Source organism: Helobdella robusta (assembly GCF_000326865.2).
Source record: "Helobdella robusta unplaced genomic scaffold HELROscaffold_31, whole genome shotgun sequence".
NCBI classification, from domain to species: domain Eukaryota; kingdom Metazoa; phylum Annelida; class Clitellata; order Rhynchobdellida; family Glossiphoniidae; genus Helobdella; species Helobdella robusta.
The window spans coordinates 39,255-59,049 of record NW_008704544.1 but is presented as its reverse complement, the minus strand read 5'-3'; the positions used below and the strand labels follow the sequence as shown (position 1 = coordinate 59,049).

At 33.9% G+C, this 19,795-nt stretch overlaps 4 protein-coding genes across 4 annotated transcripts; 3 read left to right on the top strand and 1 right to left on the bottom strand.

Moving 5' to 3' along the window:
* Window positions 1-2,163: 2,163 nt before the first annotated feature.
* Window positions 2,164-4,371, top strand: HELRODRAFT_81974 (hypothetical protein; the record flags this gene model as incomplete). The annotated part of the gene is made up of 8 exons (XM_009022203.1): window positions 2,164-2,258; window positions 2,360-2,434; window positions 2,546-2,639; window positions 2,892-3,029; window positions 3,671-3,786; window positions 3,909-3,979; window positions 4,131-4,184; window positions 4,268-4,371. Coding segments are annotated over 8 exons (747 nt in total), but the record flags the coding sequence as incomplete, so codon positions are not given.
* Window positions 4,372-6,448: 2,077 nt separating this feature from the next.
* HELRODRAFT_126756 (hypothetical protein) lies at window positions 6,449-6,655 on the top strand (the record flags this gene model as incomplete). Its single annotated transcript, XM_009022202.1, has 1 exon — window positions 6,449-6,655. A coding segment is annotated over one exon (207 nt), but the record flags the coding sequence as incomplete, so codon positions are not given.
* Window positions 6,656-7,818: 1,163 nt separating this feature from the next.
* On the bottom strand, window positions 7,819-13,209 carry HELRODRAFT_81951 (hypothetical protein; the record flags this gene model as incomplete). Its single annotated transcript, XM_009022201.1, has 20 exons — window positions 7,819-7,929; window positions 8,117-8,195; window positions 8,310-8,537; window positions 8,601-8,678; window positions 8,763-8,828; window positions 8,928-9,036; window positions 9,129-9,225; window positions 9,658-9,825; window positions 9,968-10,092; window positions 10,332-10,392; window positions 10,493-10,612; window positions 10,876-10,994; window positions 11,075-11,183; window positions 11,388-11,455; window positions 11,723-11,790; window positions 11,937-12,033; window positions 12,093-12,214; window positions 12,364-12,472; window positions 12,617-12,696; window positions 12,965-13,209. The coding sequence occupies 20 exons, from the start codon at window positions 13,207-13,209 to the stop codon at window positions 7,819-7,821; spliced, it is 2,259 nt and encodes a 752-aa protein (XP_009020449.1).
* Window positions 13,210-13,679: 470 nt separating this feature from the next.
* On the top strand, window positions 13,680-17,533 carry HELRODRAFT_112678 (hypothetical protein; the record flags this gene model as incomplete). The annotated part of the gene is made up of 14 exons (XM_009022200.1): window positions 13,680-13,932; window positions 14,189-14,271; window positions 14,394-14,436; window positions 14,736-14,839; window positions 15,117-15,198; window positions 15,438-15,496; window positions 15,635-15,680; window positions 15,778-15,874; window positions 15,975-16,056; window positions 16,406-16,486; window positions 16,589-16,711; window positions 16,821-16,892; window positions 17,145-17,219; window positions 17,306-17,533. Exons 1-14 carry the CDS (start codon window positions 13,851-13,853, stop codon window positions 17,531-17,533), a joined length of 1,257 nt encoding a protein of 418 aa, XP_009020448.1. The 5' UTR covers window positions 13,680-13,850.
* Window positions 17,534-19,795: the final 2,262 nt, after the last annotated feature.

Genomic DNA, 19,795 nt, shown 5'->3' with positions numbered 1-19,795 from the left:
GATTTCGTTCTAGGAATAAAATTTGTAGGTGGTTGGTTGTTGTTCGTGATTAAATGGGCTAACAAATAAATTTTTCGTTAATAATTGAAAAAAATTAGATAAATACACTACAACTAATTAATAAACTAAAGTACAGTACAGATAAGAAAATGGAACTAATCACTAATAAAAATGATTGGAAAATTAACAAAATTTAGTCATCCAGAATTGGATAATGTAGATGACATACCCACTCAACCAACAATCAGACGATTAAATCATGAGACGCATTTTAAATCCAATTTTTTTACCTAACTACGTTTCATTAAAAATGGCCTTCACCCAGCAGAATAAAAATTTGATACAATATGCGATCTACCTTCATTCTCCTGCTTTCTTCGCTTATTTCTTTTAAGTTATTACTCCCATAGTTTAAACTGTTAAATACAGATTTAGCCATTTTAAAATAAATCTGTACAAACGCATTTTATAACAAAGAAGACGAAATTATTAAACCTGACGGCTAATCAGTTTTTAAACTTATGTTTGCTTTTAAAGTCTAGTGATTAAAAGTTCATTCGATATAAAAGTAATAACAATATTATTTAAATATTTTCAAACTTAAAATTACAATATTCAAATAATTAATTTAATTTTTGTTTTAAAAATTTACAATTTAAAACATAAAAATGTCTACAAAATGAAAATTTAACACAAAAAATGCGCCAGTCATTTAATTTTAAACGGTTGCCATGAACACGTCAATGTAAACTAGTAAATAGTTACTTCAATTTTTTTGCCGAATAAATGTATTTTTCACGAATTCAACTGAGAATTGTTATATAAATACATAAAATAAAAAAATTCTTATATTATATCATTAAATAAACAATTACATTTTATCACATAATCATAATGGCTAATAGAAATATTGATGAGGATGATAAAAATGTAAGTGTCATGATTATTTATAAAACTTCAAATCGTTAAAACTCTAACCGAGGCCAAATTTATTAATAAACAAACGAGGCAAATGTCTAGGCTCCGTTATAGCTTTCACTGTGATTCACCGACCATTCAAATTTTGAGTTGAAGCAATTTCGAAAATATAATAATTATAATTAAAATAAAATTTGTTTGAAAAAATGAGAGTCTTGGCACTTTGTCTAAAGCCGGCTAGAGAAGGCTTGATCCGGCCCCGGTTAAAACACTAACTTCACAAATTGAATTTATTTTACTTGACACTAATTGTACCTAACTACAGTTAGGCAAATTGCACCCCAACCAATTTTATGACGAATCTCTTGATCTCCATGATTCAGAAGAAGTAGCAAGCCAGTACGACCCAACTCCCAGGATTTTCAACAAATCAAGCAAGTACATACACACACGCACGCACACACACACACACAAACATACACGTACATAAGTTACATACATGAAAACAAAAATCTAATCCTCATCCCCACCAAAGATTTCGTAAAAAGTAAGCACCCAGTGCCCGTGAGAAATGATGACGACGATGACGTCAACAACGATGATGAAGATCCCGATAATGATTCTTACCACGGAGGAATAGGAGTGCAAGATTCATTAGAAGTTGTTAGGACAATTTTATTATTAATTATAGATTTGTTTAACTTTAGAACTTACACTCGTGCGAATAACATTAGTATCGAAACATCCCGCATTCTTAATACAGCACCAGGAGTGTCCTCCAACGTCTATCACAATGCGGACATTTATTTGGATTTGTACTATAAATTCCGTTAATTAAAAAAAATTAAAATTAAATAAAAGCATAATAAAATCTAAATTTTAAAACTATCTCCATCTTCTGCAGAATTATTTCCTTTCAAACAAACAATTTTAAAACTAATTGAACAATTAAAAACTAGTATCATGTATAAAAAAAAGAGTGAGCTGTACGAAAACGGCCAGCTTCTCTCATGCAGTACAGACAATAATAATAATAATAATTATTATTATTATTATTATTTTATTATTATTTGAGAATGTGCTAGTGGTTGCAGCAGTTGTATTGAATAAATCAATTAATTAATCAATTAAATGTAATTAATTAATTAAATTTAGAATCAAAGCTCATTTTCGACGAACTTCAAGAAGACATCATCGGCCAGGAACATCAACAGCAGCAACACCATCAACAAGATTAAAAACGAAAGCGAGAATGACGACGACGACGACGACGACGATGATGATGATGATGATGATGATGACGACGACGATGATGACGATGACGCCAAAGCGCCAGAAGGGTAATGATAATGATGATGATAATAATAATTATTATTGTTTTAATTATAATTATAATTAAGAATATAATTATAATTAAGAATAATTTTGGTACATATAAAAGCGCTTACAACCCAAATGATTTTGAAAACTTGCCCGTAACGGCCGAAGTTAAAGAATTGTTTCAATACATTACAAGGTTCATTTTTCTTTTCAATAGTTCGTTCGTTCGCTCGCTCATTCATCCATTCCCTCATTTATTCATTCATTTATTCACTATTTTATCTTATCCACCCATCCACTAATCTAGATATTCGCCGCCTAACTTGGACCTGACCTTCAAATTGATCCCATTCATTCCTGATTATATCCCTGCAGTCGGAGATATTGATGCGTTTCTCAAGGTCACCAATCAATCAATCAAACAAACAACCAACCAACAAACCAATCACCCAGTCAACAATCCTTCTTCAACCAACCAATCAGCACCCTCTACTTAACCAACCAATCAACAGTCCCCAATCAACAAACCAACCAACCAATCAACCAACTAACCAACCAATCAACACTCTCTACTCAACCAATCAACACTCTCCACTCAACCAACCAATCAACCAATTAACAAATCAACCAACCAACCAACCAATCAACATTAGATACCTCGTCATGATGGCAAGCGGGACAAATTAGGACTAACGATAATAGATGAGCCTTGCGCCAAACAATCAGATCCAGTTGTGCTGGAACTCCTACTAAGATCTCTATCGAAGGATACCGTTGTATCTAGCAAAATTGTGCGTGCTTTTGTGTGTGTTTGTGTGTGTTTGTTTGTTTGTTTGTGTTTGTATGTCTAGGATCTGTATGTTGGTGTGTGTTTGTTTGTTTGTTTGTGTTTGTATGTCTAGGATCTGTATGTTGGTGTGTGTGTGTGTATGTTGGTGTGTGCTTACATGTTTTTGGTGTGCTTGTTGGCGTGTGTGTGAATTTTTTTAGTATTGAAACTTTTACCACTTGAATCTTTTTGCAAGATGCTATCATTGCAAACTATGCTGTATATAAATATATATAAACAAACACACACATCCACATACATACACACACACACACACACATACATACATACATACATACACACACATACATACATACATACATACTCGGCCCCATGGACCGTAACACCTCCGGGTTTTTCAATCGGATTTGTAAAAATACCAGTATTAGGTCAGGCGATAGTAGGGAATATTTTTTTGCTATGAATAATATCTCGTGCATTCTGCAGCGGTTTTTGCGCGTCTGTGTGTTGGAAAATGTGGAGTTGAATGCCGACGGGGTTGAGTGACGTTATAGCAAATAAAATCAAATTTAGTCAGACGCTTGGCTTTTGGTGTCATTCGTCAATGATTTGGTTTTAACATACATACATACATACAAACAGAATGTAAAGAGCGTAGACATAGATCAGGCAGACAGTACAAAACACATTGACTCGTGGATAAAAAATATCGACAATTTACACAGAAGCAAGCCACCTCCCACTATTCATTATACAAAGTTTGTATGTTTGTATGCATGTGTGTGTGTGTATGTGTGTGTATGTGTGTGCGTGTGTGTGTGTGTGCGTGTGTGTGTGTGTGCGTGTGTATGTGTGTGCGCGTGTTTGTATCCAAATACAGAAAAATGCCTGAGGTAGATGACCTAATGCAAGAATGGGACAGCGAAATCGAAGACGTCGTCAAAGATGTTTGTTATTATTATTATTTATTATTATTATTATTTATTATTATTATTATTTATTATTATTATTATTACAATTATTATTATTATTATTATTTATTATTATTATTATTACAATTATTATTATTATTATTATTACACCTCGCCACAACTACAGATAGCCTTCCCAATTGAAATTGACTGCGAACTTGCCCAGATGGTCGACATAGTCTGCGGTAATAGTAATAATAATATTATTATGATTAAATAATAATTATAATTATTATAATTATAATTATTATTCCTTGACATTTGACAGGCGTGTGTGACGTACCGGTACACTCGAATAAGGTGGAATCACTGCATCTTCTGTTTACCCTATTCTCCGAGTTTAAGAATTCTCAGGTCATTATGAATGAGTGAATGAATGGATGAGTGAATGAATAAATGAATGAATGAATGAATGAACGAACGAATGAATGAGTGAATGAATGAATAGATGAATGAATGGATAGATGGATGGACAAATGTATGTATGCTGAGATGAAAATTATAGATGGATATGGAATAATAATAGTGGTAGTAGTAGTAATATTAACAAATACGCTGCAGCAGCAGCAGTAGTAGTAGTAGTAGTAGCAGCAGCAGCAATAATAATAACAATAATAATAACCATCATCATCATCATCACCCACCACAGCACTTTCAGTCAAACGCAAACAGTAACAACGTTAACGCTATCACTTTCCAATGAAGAACGATAAGGAATAATAATAATAATAATAATAATAATAATAATAATGATAATAATGATAATGACAAAAATAATAACAATAATAATAACTTGTATACCAAAACTATATACATTATTATTGTTACTCTTATTGTATCAATAACATGGGCAGATGTTTTGACTAATGTATGTATAAGATCTATATCCATACAAACACATTCACACACATACATTCACACATACATACATACGTACATACATACATACATACATACATACATACATACATACATACATACATACATACATATGCAGATATATACATACACTGGGTAGATGTTTGATTGTTTTAAAGATTATTCGTTCATTTTTAATTGTCTATTTGATTTCTGTAATTAAATTTTTAAACAATGAATGATTTGCTTTTCTTTCTTTCTTTCATTCGTTCGTTCGTTCGTTTGTTCCTCGTTCATTCGTTTGTTGGTTCATTCATTCATTTGTTCATTCATTTATTCATTCGTTCCATTGTTTTGTATAAAACCGAAAACGCAAATATATAAAAATACACACATAAACACAAACATACATACATACAAAATATACAAACAAACAAACGAACGAACAAACGTTCATAAAAACATACTCCATACAAACACACACACAAACACACAAACATACGTACACATGAAAAATCTTTTTCCTCCTGGTAAAGTTATACACGCAAAACTGTCAAAAAGAGAAATTACTTTTCTTTGGTCTGATGACGTAGTCATTTGTTGTTACGTCATATCAAGTTCGACCAATCACGTGCCAAGATCAATCATTTATTCATTTATTTATTCATTCGTTCGTTCATTCATTCATTCGTTCATTCATTTGTTCATTTGTTCATTCATTCATTCATTCGTTCGTTCATTTATTTGTAGTTTCGTTTGTTAGTTCAATCGCTCATTCATCCATTTATTCATTCATTTCCTGTTCATTTATTCATTCACTCATTCATTCATTCATTCACTCACATATTTATTTATTTATTTATTTACCATTCAACCAGTAATCGTTTATTCCATCTATGATTTACTATTAAAATCAAAAACCGCTCTCATGCTTCAATCAATAAAAAATATAACAACAACAGCAGCAGCAACAAAAACAACAATAACAACAACAATAATAATAACAATAACAATGAAAACAATAACTTATTAGACCTATCCTGGTTTGCCAGCGGTTGACTCACTTTTAACTCTAGAATATAACACGACGAGTTGAATAGCGGGGCATCTATGATACTACACACACGCACGCACACACACACACACACACGCACGCACATCACACAGATATATATATATATATATATATATATATATATATATATATATATTATATTTCAATTCAATATATATATGTGTGTGTGTGTTTACGTGTGTGTGTGTTCATGTAGATATAAGTTAAATATGATTAGCTGTATTAATTTTAGACAGATGATTATTAAAATTGTGAATTCTATTATCAGAACGGGCTGTTTGTCGAGTAATTTTTAATTATTATAGCATTAATAAATCATAATAAGAATAATTAATAGCAGGAGCATCAACAGTTGCAGTGCTGATAATGATGACGGTCATCGGACAATCCTCAACTTGCACACACCCATCGGCATCGCCAACCACACCAAGTTTTTACAACCTCGAGAGCTGTTCAACAAAACATCAACAACAACTGCAACAACATCAGCAACAACATCAACAGCAGCAGAGACCAACAACTTCAACGAAACGGAAACGCTTAATCAATCAGGAGCAGCGTAGGGCGGCCAACGTCAGAGAACGTAGACGCATGAACAATCTGAACAAAGCTTTCGACGAGTTGAGGGACAAAGTTCCCAGGTTCGAATACGAGAAGCGTCTGTCTCGAATCGACACCCTCAAACTCGCTTCTGAGTATATCATCTTCCTTAATAGGATTTTAAACGAGACCGAAATTTGCTCCGGTAGCGAATTTGACGTTGAAAAAGTTCTAGATCAAAATGGAAGTCTTTTGGCGGGAAAAAGAGATACTTTGACACGGGATAGTGTTATTTTAACGCAAAATGATGATGTCCCGGCGCGGAATGAGAGATTTTATGACGAAAATGTTGGTGGCGGTGTAGAAATAATTAATTATAATTTTGTTGACGGAAGGAGGCAAGCTGATGATGTGACGTCATCAGATGATGTTTTTCCTGGTTATGTTGATGTTGGCAACAACATTTCAAACATCAACAACAACATTAACATCAACATTTTAAACTACAACACCAACAACGACCGTACCAACTCTTGCGATGACAACCGCAACCTTTTTTACAGCATTGATAACGATAACAATACCTTATTTAACACTCTAAACAATATTATTTACACCAGCGACACAACTGCCAGCAACAACATCAACAACAACATAGTCAATTTTAATCTAGTCAAAAATATATACAACAACGACAAATACATCAAAGGCCTCAACAACAACAACAACAACAACAACAGTATCTCATTTGATGATGAACCCCCCTCTGAAATAACAATGGACTCATCTTTTTCAACGAATGACAGTGGAGTATTTAGTACGGAAGATTATTACACTAGCAATTGTCATCCAAGTGACCACTTTACAGCCACTGAAGACGTAAAAAACTGTAAATTTACACCTCCCGATGACAAACATACAATCTCAAATGACGTCAACTTTACAACAGTAAACTCAAAAATATTTGACTACAGCAGTGAATATACTACCATTATAAATAATAATAATAACAATATGTGCTTCAGTAATTTTACGAATTACACAACATTATAACGTCCCAAAAACTTATTTTTTTGATAAATTTGTTTATTATATATAAATATATATAAATATATATATATATATATATAAATATATATATATATATATATATATGTGTGTGTGTGTGTGTGTGTGCGCGATTACTTTGTATTTCTTTCTTAAAATCTCAAACAACGAAAATCTTTCGAACTTTGTTAACAGTTCTTCTTTAATTGACATCAAGAGAGGTGCAACACACACACAACACACACACACACGAACACACACACACGGACACACACACACGGACACACACATAGAGTGCATTATGTTCCGTATAAACTCTTGTATCTTGCAATGACCCACATTGGGAAAATGTTTCTATACAGATCGTAATGTATGGAGCAGGTTTTGTTGAAGACTCCTGATACGTTTTGCTGAAAATATAATTATGAAAAATTATGGCTTAGATGTATTTTCGTATTAATTTTATTAATTCATTTCCTCGTTCGTTCTGTCAATTTTTCATTCATTCGTTCATTCACTCGTTCGTTCGTTCATTCATTCATTCATTTATTCATTCATTCATCCATCCATCGGCTCACAGCGCAAAGAGTAACGAACCTTAGGGTAGCTACCGTCATCATTCTGCATGCCAAGCAGATATCGAACGCCTCTCTCGATGCAATTCACATCTGGATATCTGTGATTTCGTTAAAAATAAAAATTTTAATAATAATAACAATAAAATAAGTTATTTGTATTGTTCTTATTATTATTTATTATGATTGTTGTTGTTATAATTAACCAAACTGACCCGGCAGCCATTAAACCCAACAGGGCCCAAGACGTATTAACTACTTGTGGTTCTTCAGTTGATGATGACGATGACGATGTGGTTTTTGTTGTGGCTGTTGCTGATGATGTCGAATCTATGTATCTCTTTAATTCACATGATTCAAATTTCTCTCCCCAACCGCCATTGGTCGGCTGCTGTTTGCTGGCCAGCCAATCACAGGCCTTCGTCAAACTTGGATGTGGTGCTCTATATAATAATAATAGTAACATAATAATAATAATAATAACAATAATAATAACGATAGCAAACCTGACATAGTGATACCCCACGCAAGACAGACCTTCCAGGGCGAACCAGGTCCCATACGTGTAACACACAGCCCACGATCTTATTAATAATTAAAATAATAATAAATAATAGAAATAATTAAAAATAATATTAATAAATAATAATAGCAATAATAATAATAACCCATAGTAAGAACCGTCAACTTGCTGTGAGTTGACGATGAATTCTAAACATTTCTCCAAGGCTTGCCTATAACAAAAAATTATTATTTATTATTATTACTGTTATTATTCATTATTATTATTATTCGTTATTATTATTGTTATTTATTATTATTATTATTATTACTTGATAATTTCCTTCTTGTAATTCCTATCAATGTATTCCGTGAAGAAATGGAAGGCTTGCATGGCAGCAGACGTACATTCAACGTACGAATAGTCTAGCATTACATCTCCTAATTTCGTTTGTTAGTGGATTGGAGAAAATGAATGAGTGAATGAAGGAATGTATGAATAGATGAATAAATGAATGGATGGATGGACGAACCAAAAACTTCTGATGGATTGAGAGACTCTAAAAATGTGCCACCTCTCTTTCGCTCGTACGTTGCAAAACCGCCATCGTCGTTTTGTAACGTTAACAACTGCGTTTTGTTTGTTGAACGCATCATTCATTCATTCATTCATTCATTCATTCATTCATTCATTCATTCATTCATTCATTCATTCATTCATTCATTCATTCATTCATTCACTGAAACTTCTGTTCTTTCAATTCATACACAAAGAATAAAACAATGCTAAACCAAATCAATGGCGCTTTTACATCTATCATTGAGTTTCCATTTTTTACTATCGTAACCATCATCATCACCGTCGTCATCTTCTTCTTCCTCCTCCTCCTCATCTTCTTCCTCCTCCTCCTCATCTTCTTCCTCCTCCTCCTCATCTTCTTCCTCCTCATCATCATCATCTTCCTCATCTTCATGACTATCGTTATCAGCACCACCATCATCATGAAAACGTCCCATCACCAATTTATTTCTTTTCGTCATCGCCATCTTTAAAACATCAACAGCAACATCTCCAGTGTCGAGATCATTATCAGTATTTACGCTTTTTTCCACCATCATCATCTTCTTCTTCTTCCTCCTCCTCCTCATCATCATCATCGTCTTCAGAGCTTCAGCAGTACAGTCGGCCACAATCCATCCACACTCGTACGTGCTGAATGGAAATCCGCCCTGAAATTTCCATTATTATTATTATTATTATTTTTATTGTTATTATTGTTTAATTGTTCGTTTGTTTGTTCATTCACCCATTCATTCATTCATTCATCCATCCAATCATTCACTCACTCATTCCTTCATTCATTCGTCAAACCTTATTTGGGTGTCGATAATATTTTGAAAAATCTCTATAGACGCTGGTTCTATTATTATTATTATTATTATTATTTAGGCCGTCAATTTGAGTAGCAAGTAAAAACTTGAGGCCATTTTTTAGCGCTCCATTTAATTTTTCACTAGTGAACGTTTTGGAAACCTAAAATGTTAATGAAAGAAGAATGATCGATCGAACGAACGAACGAATGGATGGGTGAATGAATGAATGAAAAAATGAATTGATGGATGAAAAATTAATTAATGAATGAAATAAAAGAAAATAGAGAGAGAGAGAGAGAGAGAGAGAGAGAGAGAGAGAGAGAGAGAGAGAGAGAGAGAGATAGAAATACATCTCACTTGACTTACCTCCAAAAGGGCTTGCATGGCAAACGTGCAATCCCACAATTGTGAACCATTGGTACCCTTAATAATAAAAATAATAATAAATAATAACTACTGCTGCTGCTACTACAGCTGCTGCTACTACTACTACTACTACTGATAATTATATAACATTTTTTACATTCATTTTAAGGCCATCAGTTCCAAGCCAGAGGTAGTCATCAATCCTCTTTCTATGCTTCTTCAGTGCTTCGTTATCATTTCTATGGTATCTAACTATCATCTGAATGACCTTTGATATCTTTGGCCGTGGCGATATTAAGTAATGATACAATGATTAAATTGTTAGCGCTACTGTTGTGATTCTTGAAGCAGTTACAATAGCGTTATATCAATAAATCGTATTACGAATGAACAAACAATTGGATAAACGAATGAATGAATGACAGAATGAATGAATGACAGAATGAATGAATGACAGAATGAATGAATGACAGAATGAATGAATGAATAAATAAATGAATGGATGAATCAATCAATCAACCAATCAGTCAATCAACCAACCGGACCAATGCTAATGAAGTTAGTGACATCGTCATCAAATACTACATGCTCGTATATAAGGTTCAATGATTTTTCTCTCAGATATGTCATGTGGAATTTTTCATAAACGTCAATTAAGTCTGCAAATAAATAATAATAACAATTAATATTATTATTATAATTAATAATAATTAAAAGTAATAATAATAATAATGCTTACAATAAGCAGACTTTAACAAGTAGGTATGCGGTGTGTGCAGATCAGCCAATGAAATGTTACTACGATGGTGACGCCAAACTATGACGTCATAATTATCTTGATATAATTCCTGAAAATGATCGTTACATTTGCTGTTGTTGTTAGTTTTACTTTTTTTTACGATGACCGTGACGTCACATGTCATTTTGTAATTTATGTTATTTTATATGATTGTTGAAACAATGATAGAAAAAAATGAGCGCTTAATAAATGAAACTCGTATAGCGCTTAATCAAATGCGGATTAAAGAGCGCGTAATTTTATCTTGTACAACCTCTCTTAACTGTCGAACTATTTCTGAGTCATCGACTTTAAAACGAACAGCGTAACAATAAGACATACCTGGGCAACAAATGAATGAACGAGTGAATGAATGACTGAATGAATGACTGAATGAATGACTGAATGAATGAGTGAATGAACGACTGAATGAACGAGTGAATGAATGACTGAATGAATGACTGAATGAATGAGTGAATGAATGAGTGAATGAACGACTGAATGAACGAGTGAATGAATGACTGAATGAATGGCTGAATGAATGAGTGAATGAATGACTGAATGAATGAGTGAACGTATAATATGATTCTTCACCTTGGCCGTACTAACCAAGATAAACCTGCCGGCAGTGACACCACATTTTGCTTGGGTGGAACGGCAAACATTCCGGAAGGCTCCTAAATATAGGGAAAAAAATGATGAAGAGTATGAGAATGAAACCAACCAACAACCAGCCAACCAATCAATCAACCAACCAACCGACCTATCAGCCAACCAACCAACCAACTAACCGACCAGCCAACCAACCAGCCGACCAACCGACCATAACTCAGGCGCCAAACTATGCAGACCATCCCAACTGTAAACATTCAACACGGCCAGCCAGAATTTCCCCCACGATGGAATACTCAAAGTACCCCCTATCAATCAAAATTCATAATAATAATAATAGAATTAATAATAATAATAATAAACGTACCCAAAGATCTGAGTATACCCAATGCCCTTACCAGGTCAAGATCGCGTGCACTCACACCCAATAATCTCATTGTCACGTAGTTCAAGGCCGTTCCAAGTACGGTGGGAGGAGCTTCCGTGTGCCTGTCGCACGTGATTGGTTGGAATATAATATGCTAATTAAAGTATGGATGGAATTGTCGCGTGATTTTTCGGAATAATTTTTGTTAATTAATAAAGAGAGGCTTTATATGTGAATGTAATTAACGAAAAAGATTTTGATTGACACTTACAATCCCCACCCACCTTCCCTACATTGAACTGATCTCAGGTATCTGACCATTTCCAACTTTTTCTCACGTTGTAATGTTGTATTCGTAACGTGGCATGCTATCACAAGTCCTGGTAGAATCAAACAAGTTGAATAAATTATGTTAATTACCAATGAAACTGCCCTGTTTAGGTTGATTGTATTCAGTCAAATTTACATAAATCAGCATAAATTAACACAAGTTAAAATATAATTGTTATCGACAGATGTCAGACCAGGCATCAGAAAGAGTGGACCCCCATAATCAGCCGGCCAGTGCCCGTCATCTGCCTGAATTAGACGCAAAAAATTTGCGCTACTTTCCAGTGAAGATTGAAGCTCACTTATTGTCGGTACGTCGTCACTAATTTGATTTTTTGTCTGTTTAGTAGCGACTCTTTGTTGGGGCTGGAAATATTTTATAACTATTCAAGAAATATGAGGTATTAATCATCATCTATTAGATTTTACAGTAGTTACAATCATTACGAAAGGAAAAGTTTGAAGTAATGATAAAAAACATTTAAAAACTGATGAAAATGTTCACTTTTTCGTGGCACACCTCATACAAACCAAGTAGATACTTCTCCATAAATGATTGTTCCTCACTCATTCCATCAAGATCATCGGCATATTCGTCGTCATCACCATCAATTTTTGTGACCTCGTTGTTTGGCCCTAAGTAAGCCCATCTTTGTCTACCCTTCCTGTTGATGAGACGCCATCTTGTTAAATCAGTTGCCGGATCAGTTCTCCGTGGAGCCCCTCCGTTTCTTGGGGCCGGGTTGACGTATTGGGGAGATTTCTGCCAAAAAAACTTTTCTAACATGTTTTTGAATAAAATTTTAGTGAATATTTAATTAGATTTTAGACATTTTGATCAAAATTTGAAGTAAAAATTAGATTATGACGTTAAATTCGCCTTCTTCGAGTAATGTTAACTTTTAAAACCATTTAAATAATTTTCTAATCAGCTGTTCAAAAACCCCTCAAAATTTTCAACCAATGGGAGGCGATTTTTGAATAATTCCATCAGAGCTTGCATTTCATTGGTTAAACATCTTGAGTCGATTTTTGGAAATTCCCGATAAAAGTGGACTTATATTATAATTAAAATGCCAACAACAGATGAATTCGCATCGCGTTTTTACGAATTTAACAAATAAATTCATTCAAATGCTTGTTTAATTATCTTTTTTCTTTCAAGTTTTAAATTAAATAGTGATTTAATTTAAAATTAATGACGAAACTGACTCACCTTGACCCAATGTAATAGTTTAAAAGTCAAACTTTGCGCAGGACTTTTCGCCGTCTGATCGATAAAAACAAAAAGGACATTTTTGGCTTCATTTTGACGAAAAAATAAACAAAAAGTCAATAAATCAACAATTTGTTTATTATATTTTGAAAAGTTAATAACGTAAATATGAAATAAATTGAGTTGAAAGAGTATTTTTGCAAGAAGGAGTGATGCAAAGTGGGAATCCTACTGGCTCCAATTTACTTAAAGTTCCACAGTCTGCTTCATCAACGATATCCAATTATCAACAAAGTGTGTGTGTGTGTGTGTGTGTGTATGTATGTGTGTGTGTCGGTATGTATGTACATATGTGTGTGTATGTATGTATGTACCTATGTGTATGTATGTATGTATGTATGTATGTATGCTTGTTCGTTTTTTGGCTTTCCCAAATTGAAATCCTAGTTTTCTGGAACAGACAGTAAGACAAACACTAGTCCTCAATAGCTGCTATTCTTCTTATCATTATTTATCGTGTATGTTATATTTTTAATATATTTTTTTGTAGTTTTTGATTTGAGTAACCTGAGTCCAAAATCGAAAAGAATTCTAATATGGAAGGAGAAAAACAGGAGTTCCCAGTTTTTAAACGTGGGCTTTGATATTTTATTTGTTATCATCATTATTATTTTAATATAATTATTCATAATATTTATTATAGTATTAATTATAATTAATATTAATATTGTTATTATCACCCTTCTCTAACAAAGGTCCTCGAAGGAGAAGAGGAAGACATGGTTATGGACAGATTAGGTTGACTCTTTTTTTTTAATTTCAAATAAATTGAATTAATTTCACTACAACAACAATAATAATAATAATGACTCATTTATATAGCGCTCATTTCTGCAGGCAAGAAACTTGCGCTGCACATTTGATTTTCTGCAAAAACAACGCATCACACATGCACTTTAAAAGTGAAATGATTCTTCCTGCATTTGAATCCCGTCACCACGACGCAAGAGATAGATGCTCTACCATTACGCCATTTAGCTGACCAAAGAAATGAAAGTAATTCAATTACTATTCTTTCCCTATTTCTAATCAAATAGATGATGAGCCACAATTAGTGTACATGAAAGCATTGTCCGCCTACCATTGTTATGATCTGATTCCAACTAGCTCAAAACTCGTCGTTTTTGACACTAAAATTAGTGTAAGTTAAATAGTGTCTTTAGTGTTGTTGATGAGGATGGTGGTAATGCTGATGGTCAGGATGACGTAAATTGTAGAAATAACCAAATGAATTATTAATTGATTAATCCATTATCCATCAATTCATCCATCAATCCATGTTTCCAAACTGATTGATTGGTTGATTGATTGGTTGATTGATTGGTTGGTTGGTTGTTTGATTGATTGGTTGAGTGCTTGATTGATTCATTCAATTGACCAAACTCATACATCCCTCCATAATTTATTAATTTATGCAGATCAAGAAAGCCTTCCTAGCCCTCATGTACACCGGGGTAAGGGCTGCCCCACTCTGGAACGAACAGCTGAAAAAATATATCGGTGGTTATGATGACGATGATGTGAATGATGATGATGATGATGTCGTTGTTGTTGTTGATGATGATAATGTGTATATATGCACATTTTTACAAATAGCGCTTCGTTTATATGCGCTGGTTATGATAGACAGACGAGGTTCTTTCTGAATTCAAACCCGGTCAGTGCGAAACGGGAGCCAGACACATTACCACTGAGCTACGTAAATGCTGATGACGTGTTTTTTTTCTGCAACTTCTCAGGTATGCTAACGATCACAGATTTCATCAAAATCTTACGCCAATATTATAAAACGCCAGGGGTCAGTTATTTCAATCTAATGAATGATTGATTGGATGAATGAACAAATGAATGAATGAATGAATTGATGAGTGATAAATGAGTGAATGGATAGATGAATGAATGAATGGATGAATGAATCGATTCTTTTATTTCGCAGAAAGACATCACAGAACTGGAGAGCTATGAAATTCAAACTTGGAGAAGTGAGTGACTCATCGTCGTCGTCGTCGTCATCACTATCATTATCATCATCACCATTATTATTATCGTCATCATCATCGTTGTCATCATCATCATCAGATGTTCTAGAAGAATATAAACGGCCATTAGTACACGTCAGCCCTGATGTTACCCTGGCCGAAGCTATACATCTGTTAAGTCAGCAACAAGTTCATAGGTGGGTCACTCACCCAATCACTCATTCATTCATCATTCATTCCTTCCTTCATTCATTCATTCATTCATTTATTCATTCACTCATTCATTTATTCATCTAGGTTGCCGGTTATAGACCCAGTAACAGGTGACGCCTTATTCATAGTGACTCACAAGAGAATCCTTCGTTTCCTGTTCATTTACGTCAGTTCTATCATTTCTAGAAAGACTCCCAACCATAATTACTCTATAGTTATTATAGTTATTATTATTATTGTTACTACTACTGCCATTTTTACATCTTTGATGGAACGTGATAAAGATGGATTTTTGTTGCGTGAACGAACCTGTGGCCACCAACCAACCAGCCAGCCAACCAACCAACCAATCAACCAACCAACTAACCAGCCAACCAACCAAGCTCTTGCTTTCTCTCACCTCCACTCACCTATCTACTGACTTTTATTCATTTATTTCATTGAATTTTTATTTCACTTTTAAATTTTGACTCATTTTCCTGGCACTGAAGAGTCTGAATTATTACTATTTATAGATTTATGACATGCCAGAGCCGGATTTCATGAGGCATTCCTTGCAAGAGCTCAACATTGGAACGTTCAAGGACATCGTCTACGTAAGCCATCGCCATCATCATCATCATCATTACTATTATTAGTATTATTATTTCTGTAGTAGTAGTAGTTGTAGTAGGAATAATAATAATAATAATAATTAGGTGAAAAAAGACACGCCAGTTATTGAAGCGCTTAATTTACTGATGGACAAAAACATATCGGCCCTGCCCGTCGTCGACGATAATATGAAAGTGTTAGATGTCTATGCCAAGTTTGACGTCATCGTTAGCTGTGATGGTGATGATGACGAACGAATGTGACGCTCTTGATGATGATGGTGCCGATAATGATGACATCACCATGATGATGATGATTTTTTTTCCCATATTCCAGAACTTAGCTCCAAACAAGGCCTACACCGATCTGAGTGTCAGCGTTGAGAAATCGGTTGAGAATAAAATAAGGGTTAGCTCTATCATTCATTCATTCATTCATTTATCCATTCATTCATTCATTCATTCATTTATCCATTCATTCATTCATTTATCCATTCATTAATTTATTTATTCTTTCATACACTGGATTGAATGAATGCATTCACTTATGAATGCATTCACTCAATCGCGTACTTTCTTTTCGTTTCATTCATTATCGTTATTCTTCTGATTATTATTATTATTGTTGTTGTTATCATTATCATTATCATCCAAAAAATAGACGTTCAATTCTGTGCAAACTTGTTTCAAATCGACAACACTGCGTTCGGCAATGGAAAATATAACAACAGCTGAAGTATGTATGTGTGTTTGTATGTGTATGTTTGTTTGTGTGTGTGTGTATGTTTGTTTGTATGTGTGTGTGTGTGTCTACCGTTACAGGTGCATAGATTAGTGATAGTGGACAGTGAAGGCCGGTTGGAAGGGGTGCTATCGTTATCAGATATCCTGAAATTTCTTGTCGCGAGGCCTCTGCATCTTCCAGCTTCTCCATCTCACCATCCTCATCACACTCCTCTTCTTCTTCATCATCAACATCTCTCTTTCCATCATCATCATCGTCATCAGCAGCAGCAGCAGCAGCAACAACAACAGCCTAATCATCAGTGATGACGTCATCGTCATCTCCACTACCATCATTGGCGTTATTCATTTTTTTTTTCTCATCATCATGCGAGCATTTAAATTAACTTTTAGTTTTTTCACGTGTGTGTGTATATTTTATTCTTATCACTGCATTAATATTTTACAAGTTTGTTAGTATTTCTTGCTTGGTAGGTTAGTGTGTTCGTGTATAAATATATGAATGCATGTGCGTGTGTGTGTGTGTGTGTGTTTGTATGTATGCGAGTGCGTGTATATATTGTGTGTGTGTGTGTGTGTGTGCGCGCGCGCGCGTAGTCTTAGAATTTGTATGGAAATAATATTACCTAAGCAAGCGATGTACATATTTCTGGCTGGTTCTCATTGATATTGTAAGCATAATAACGAAAATGGTTATCAAAATATTAATTGATTAATTAATTGATTTAAACGAATGGATTAGATTTTATAAAATTTTTTGATTTAAAACTATTTTCTCTATTTTTCGTTTATTTTTCGTAATGATATTTATTTCGATTTATAGTTTCATTTGAATTGTATCGTGTTGTTTTCACTATGTTTAATTTATTCATTCATTCACTTATTCATTCATTCATTCATTCATTCACTCATTCATTCATCCATTTATTCTTTTTTATTCAAACAAAGCCTAAATCATTATAGAGAGATCTTATCATTTAAAAAAAACTTTGTTTAATCTTTCAGATAAAAATAAAAAACAATTAATTCAATAATATATATATATATATATATATATATATATATATATATATATATATATATATTCAATTTGTTCTTTCTTTTATTGATTTGAAGCACCATTTAGATTCAATCCAGCCAATAGAGAAAACATTAATAACTAACTAATTAAATAACTTTCCGTGTATAAAAAACTACACAAAACCCACGCGCGCACACTCACGTACACACACGCACACACACATAATATGCAACACACACACAGATATACAATACACACACATACATATATATATAATATTGATAATAAAAATAATTTAAAAAGTAACAGATGACGCAAAATATGAGATTGTTGCAAATTTGAGTTTAAAATTTAAACTTCTGTTGTTAGGATGATGACGCTTCTGACTTCATTTCTTTTAAACCTTCCTCTTTGATTGGCTTGTCCGAAATCTGTAGCCCCTCTGTGATTGGGTGATCCAAAACCCGTTCCCATTCTGTGATTGGCCAGTTCATTTTCCGTTCCCACTCTCGGATTGGCTAGTCTAATATCTGACCCTTCTCTGTGATTAGTTAGTCCAAAATCTGTTGCTAGTCTCTGATTGGCTGATCTTAAATTTGTTTGATCCATTAAAAATGATTGCGACGATTTGATTGGCTGTTGCTGTTGATGGTTGAGATGTGGATGTGATTTGAAATTTTGTTGTTTTGTATAGTGTTGTTGTTGATGGTGTGGTTGTTGGAAAGGCAAGACACGCGATTTTTGTAGTTGTTGTGAATGGTAAATAGAATTTTGCTGTTGTTGTTGTAGATGTTGTTGTTGTAGATGTTGTTGTTGTAGATGTTGTTGTTGATGTTGCTGTTGGATTGTCGGCATCAATGTTGCTGGCGAAAGAAATTGTTGTTTGGCAGTTGACGTTGTTGTTGTTGCGGCTGCTGTTTGATAACGTTTCTGATTTTTCTTTGGTAGGCTTGCATGATAAGCTGTGTGAATGAATGAGTGAAGAGATTGGATGGAACGACGATTGATTTGAATGAATGAATGAACAGGTGAATAAAATCAACAAAGAATATAGATAATCGTACAGTTTCTTGTGGGCGATAAATAATATTTTCCATCGTCTTCGTTGACGTCATTTCTTTCGAGTGTCGTTTGAGTTGAATTCACGGAAGAATGATTCCCATTGGTCGAAATTTTCGTCCAATCAGAAACGACTACTTTGTTGTTGCTGTCATTTAAAGTTGTTGATGCTTGTTGCTTAGTTATGCTTATATTCGATATAGTTTTTCTGTATTTTCTGTTGGCTTTTGTTAATGTGTAGTCGTTGTTGATGTTGTTGTTGCTGTTGTTGTTGTTGTTGTTGATTGTCGAACTTGTTAACGTTGACGTTGAATGAAAATCGCTTTCATTATCTTTGCTGTTCAGCCTGTTGTGACCGTACGATGCCAAATTATTTGCTACGAAATTGTTGTTGTTGTTGAGGTTGTTGTTGTTGTTGTTGTTGTTGTTGTGGTTGTTGTTGTTGTTGCTGCTGTAACTGCTCAAAGGCCTGTTCAACAGTGTTGCCG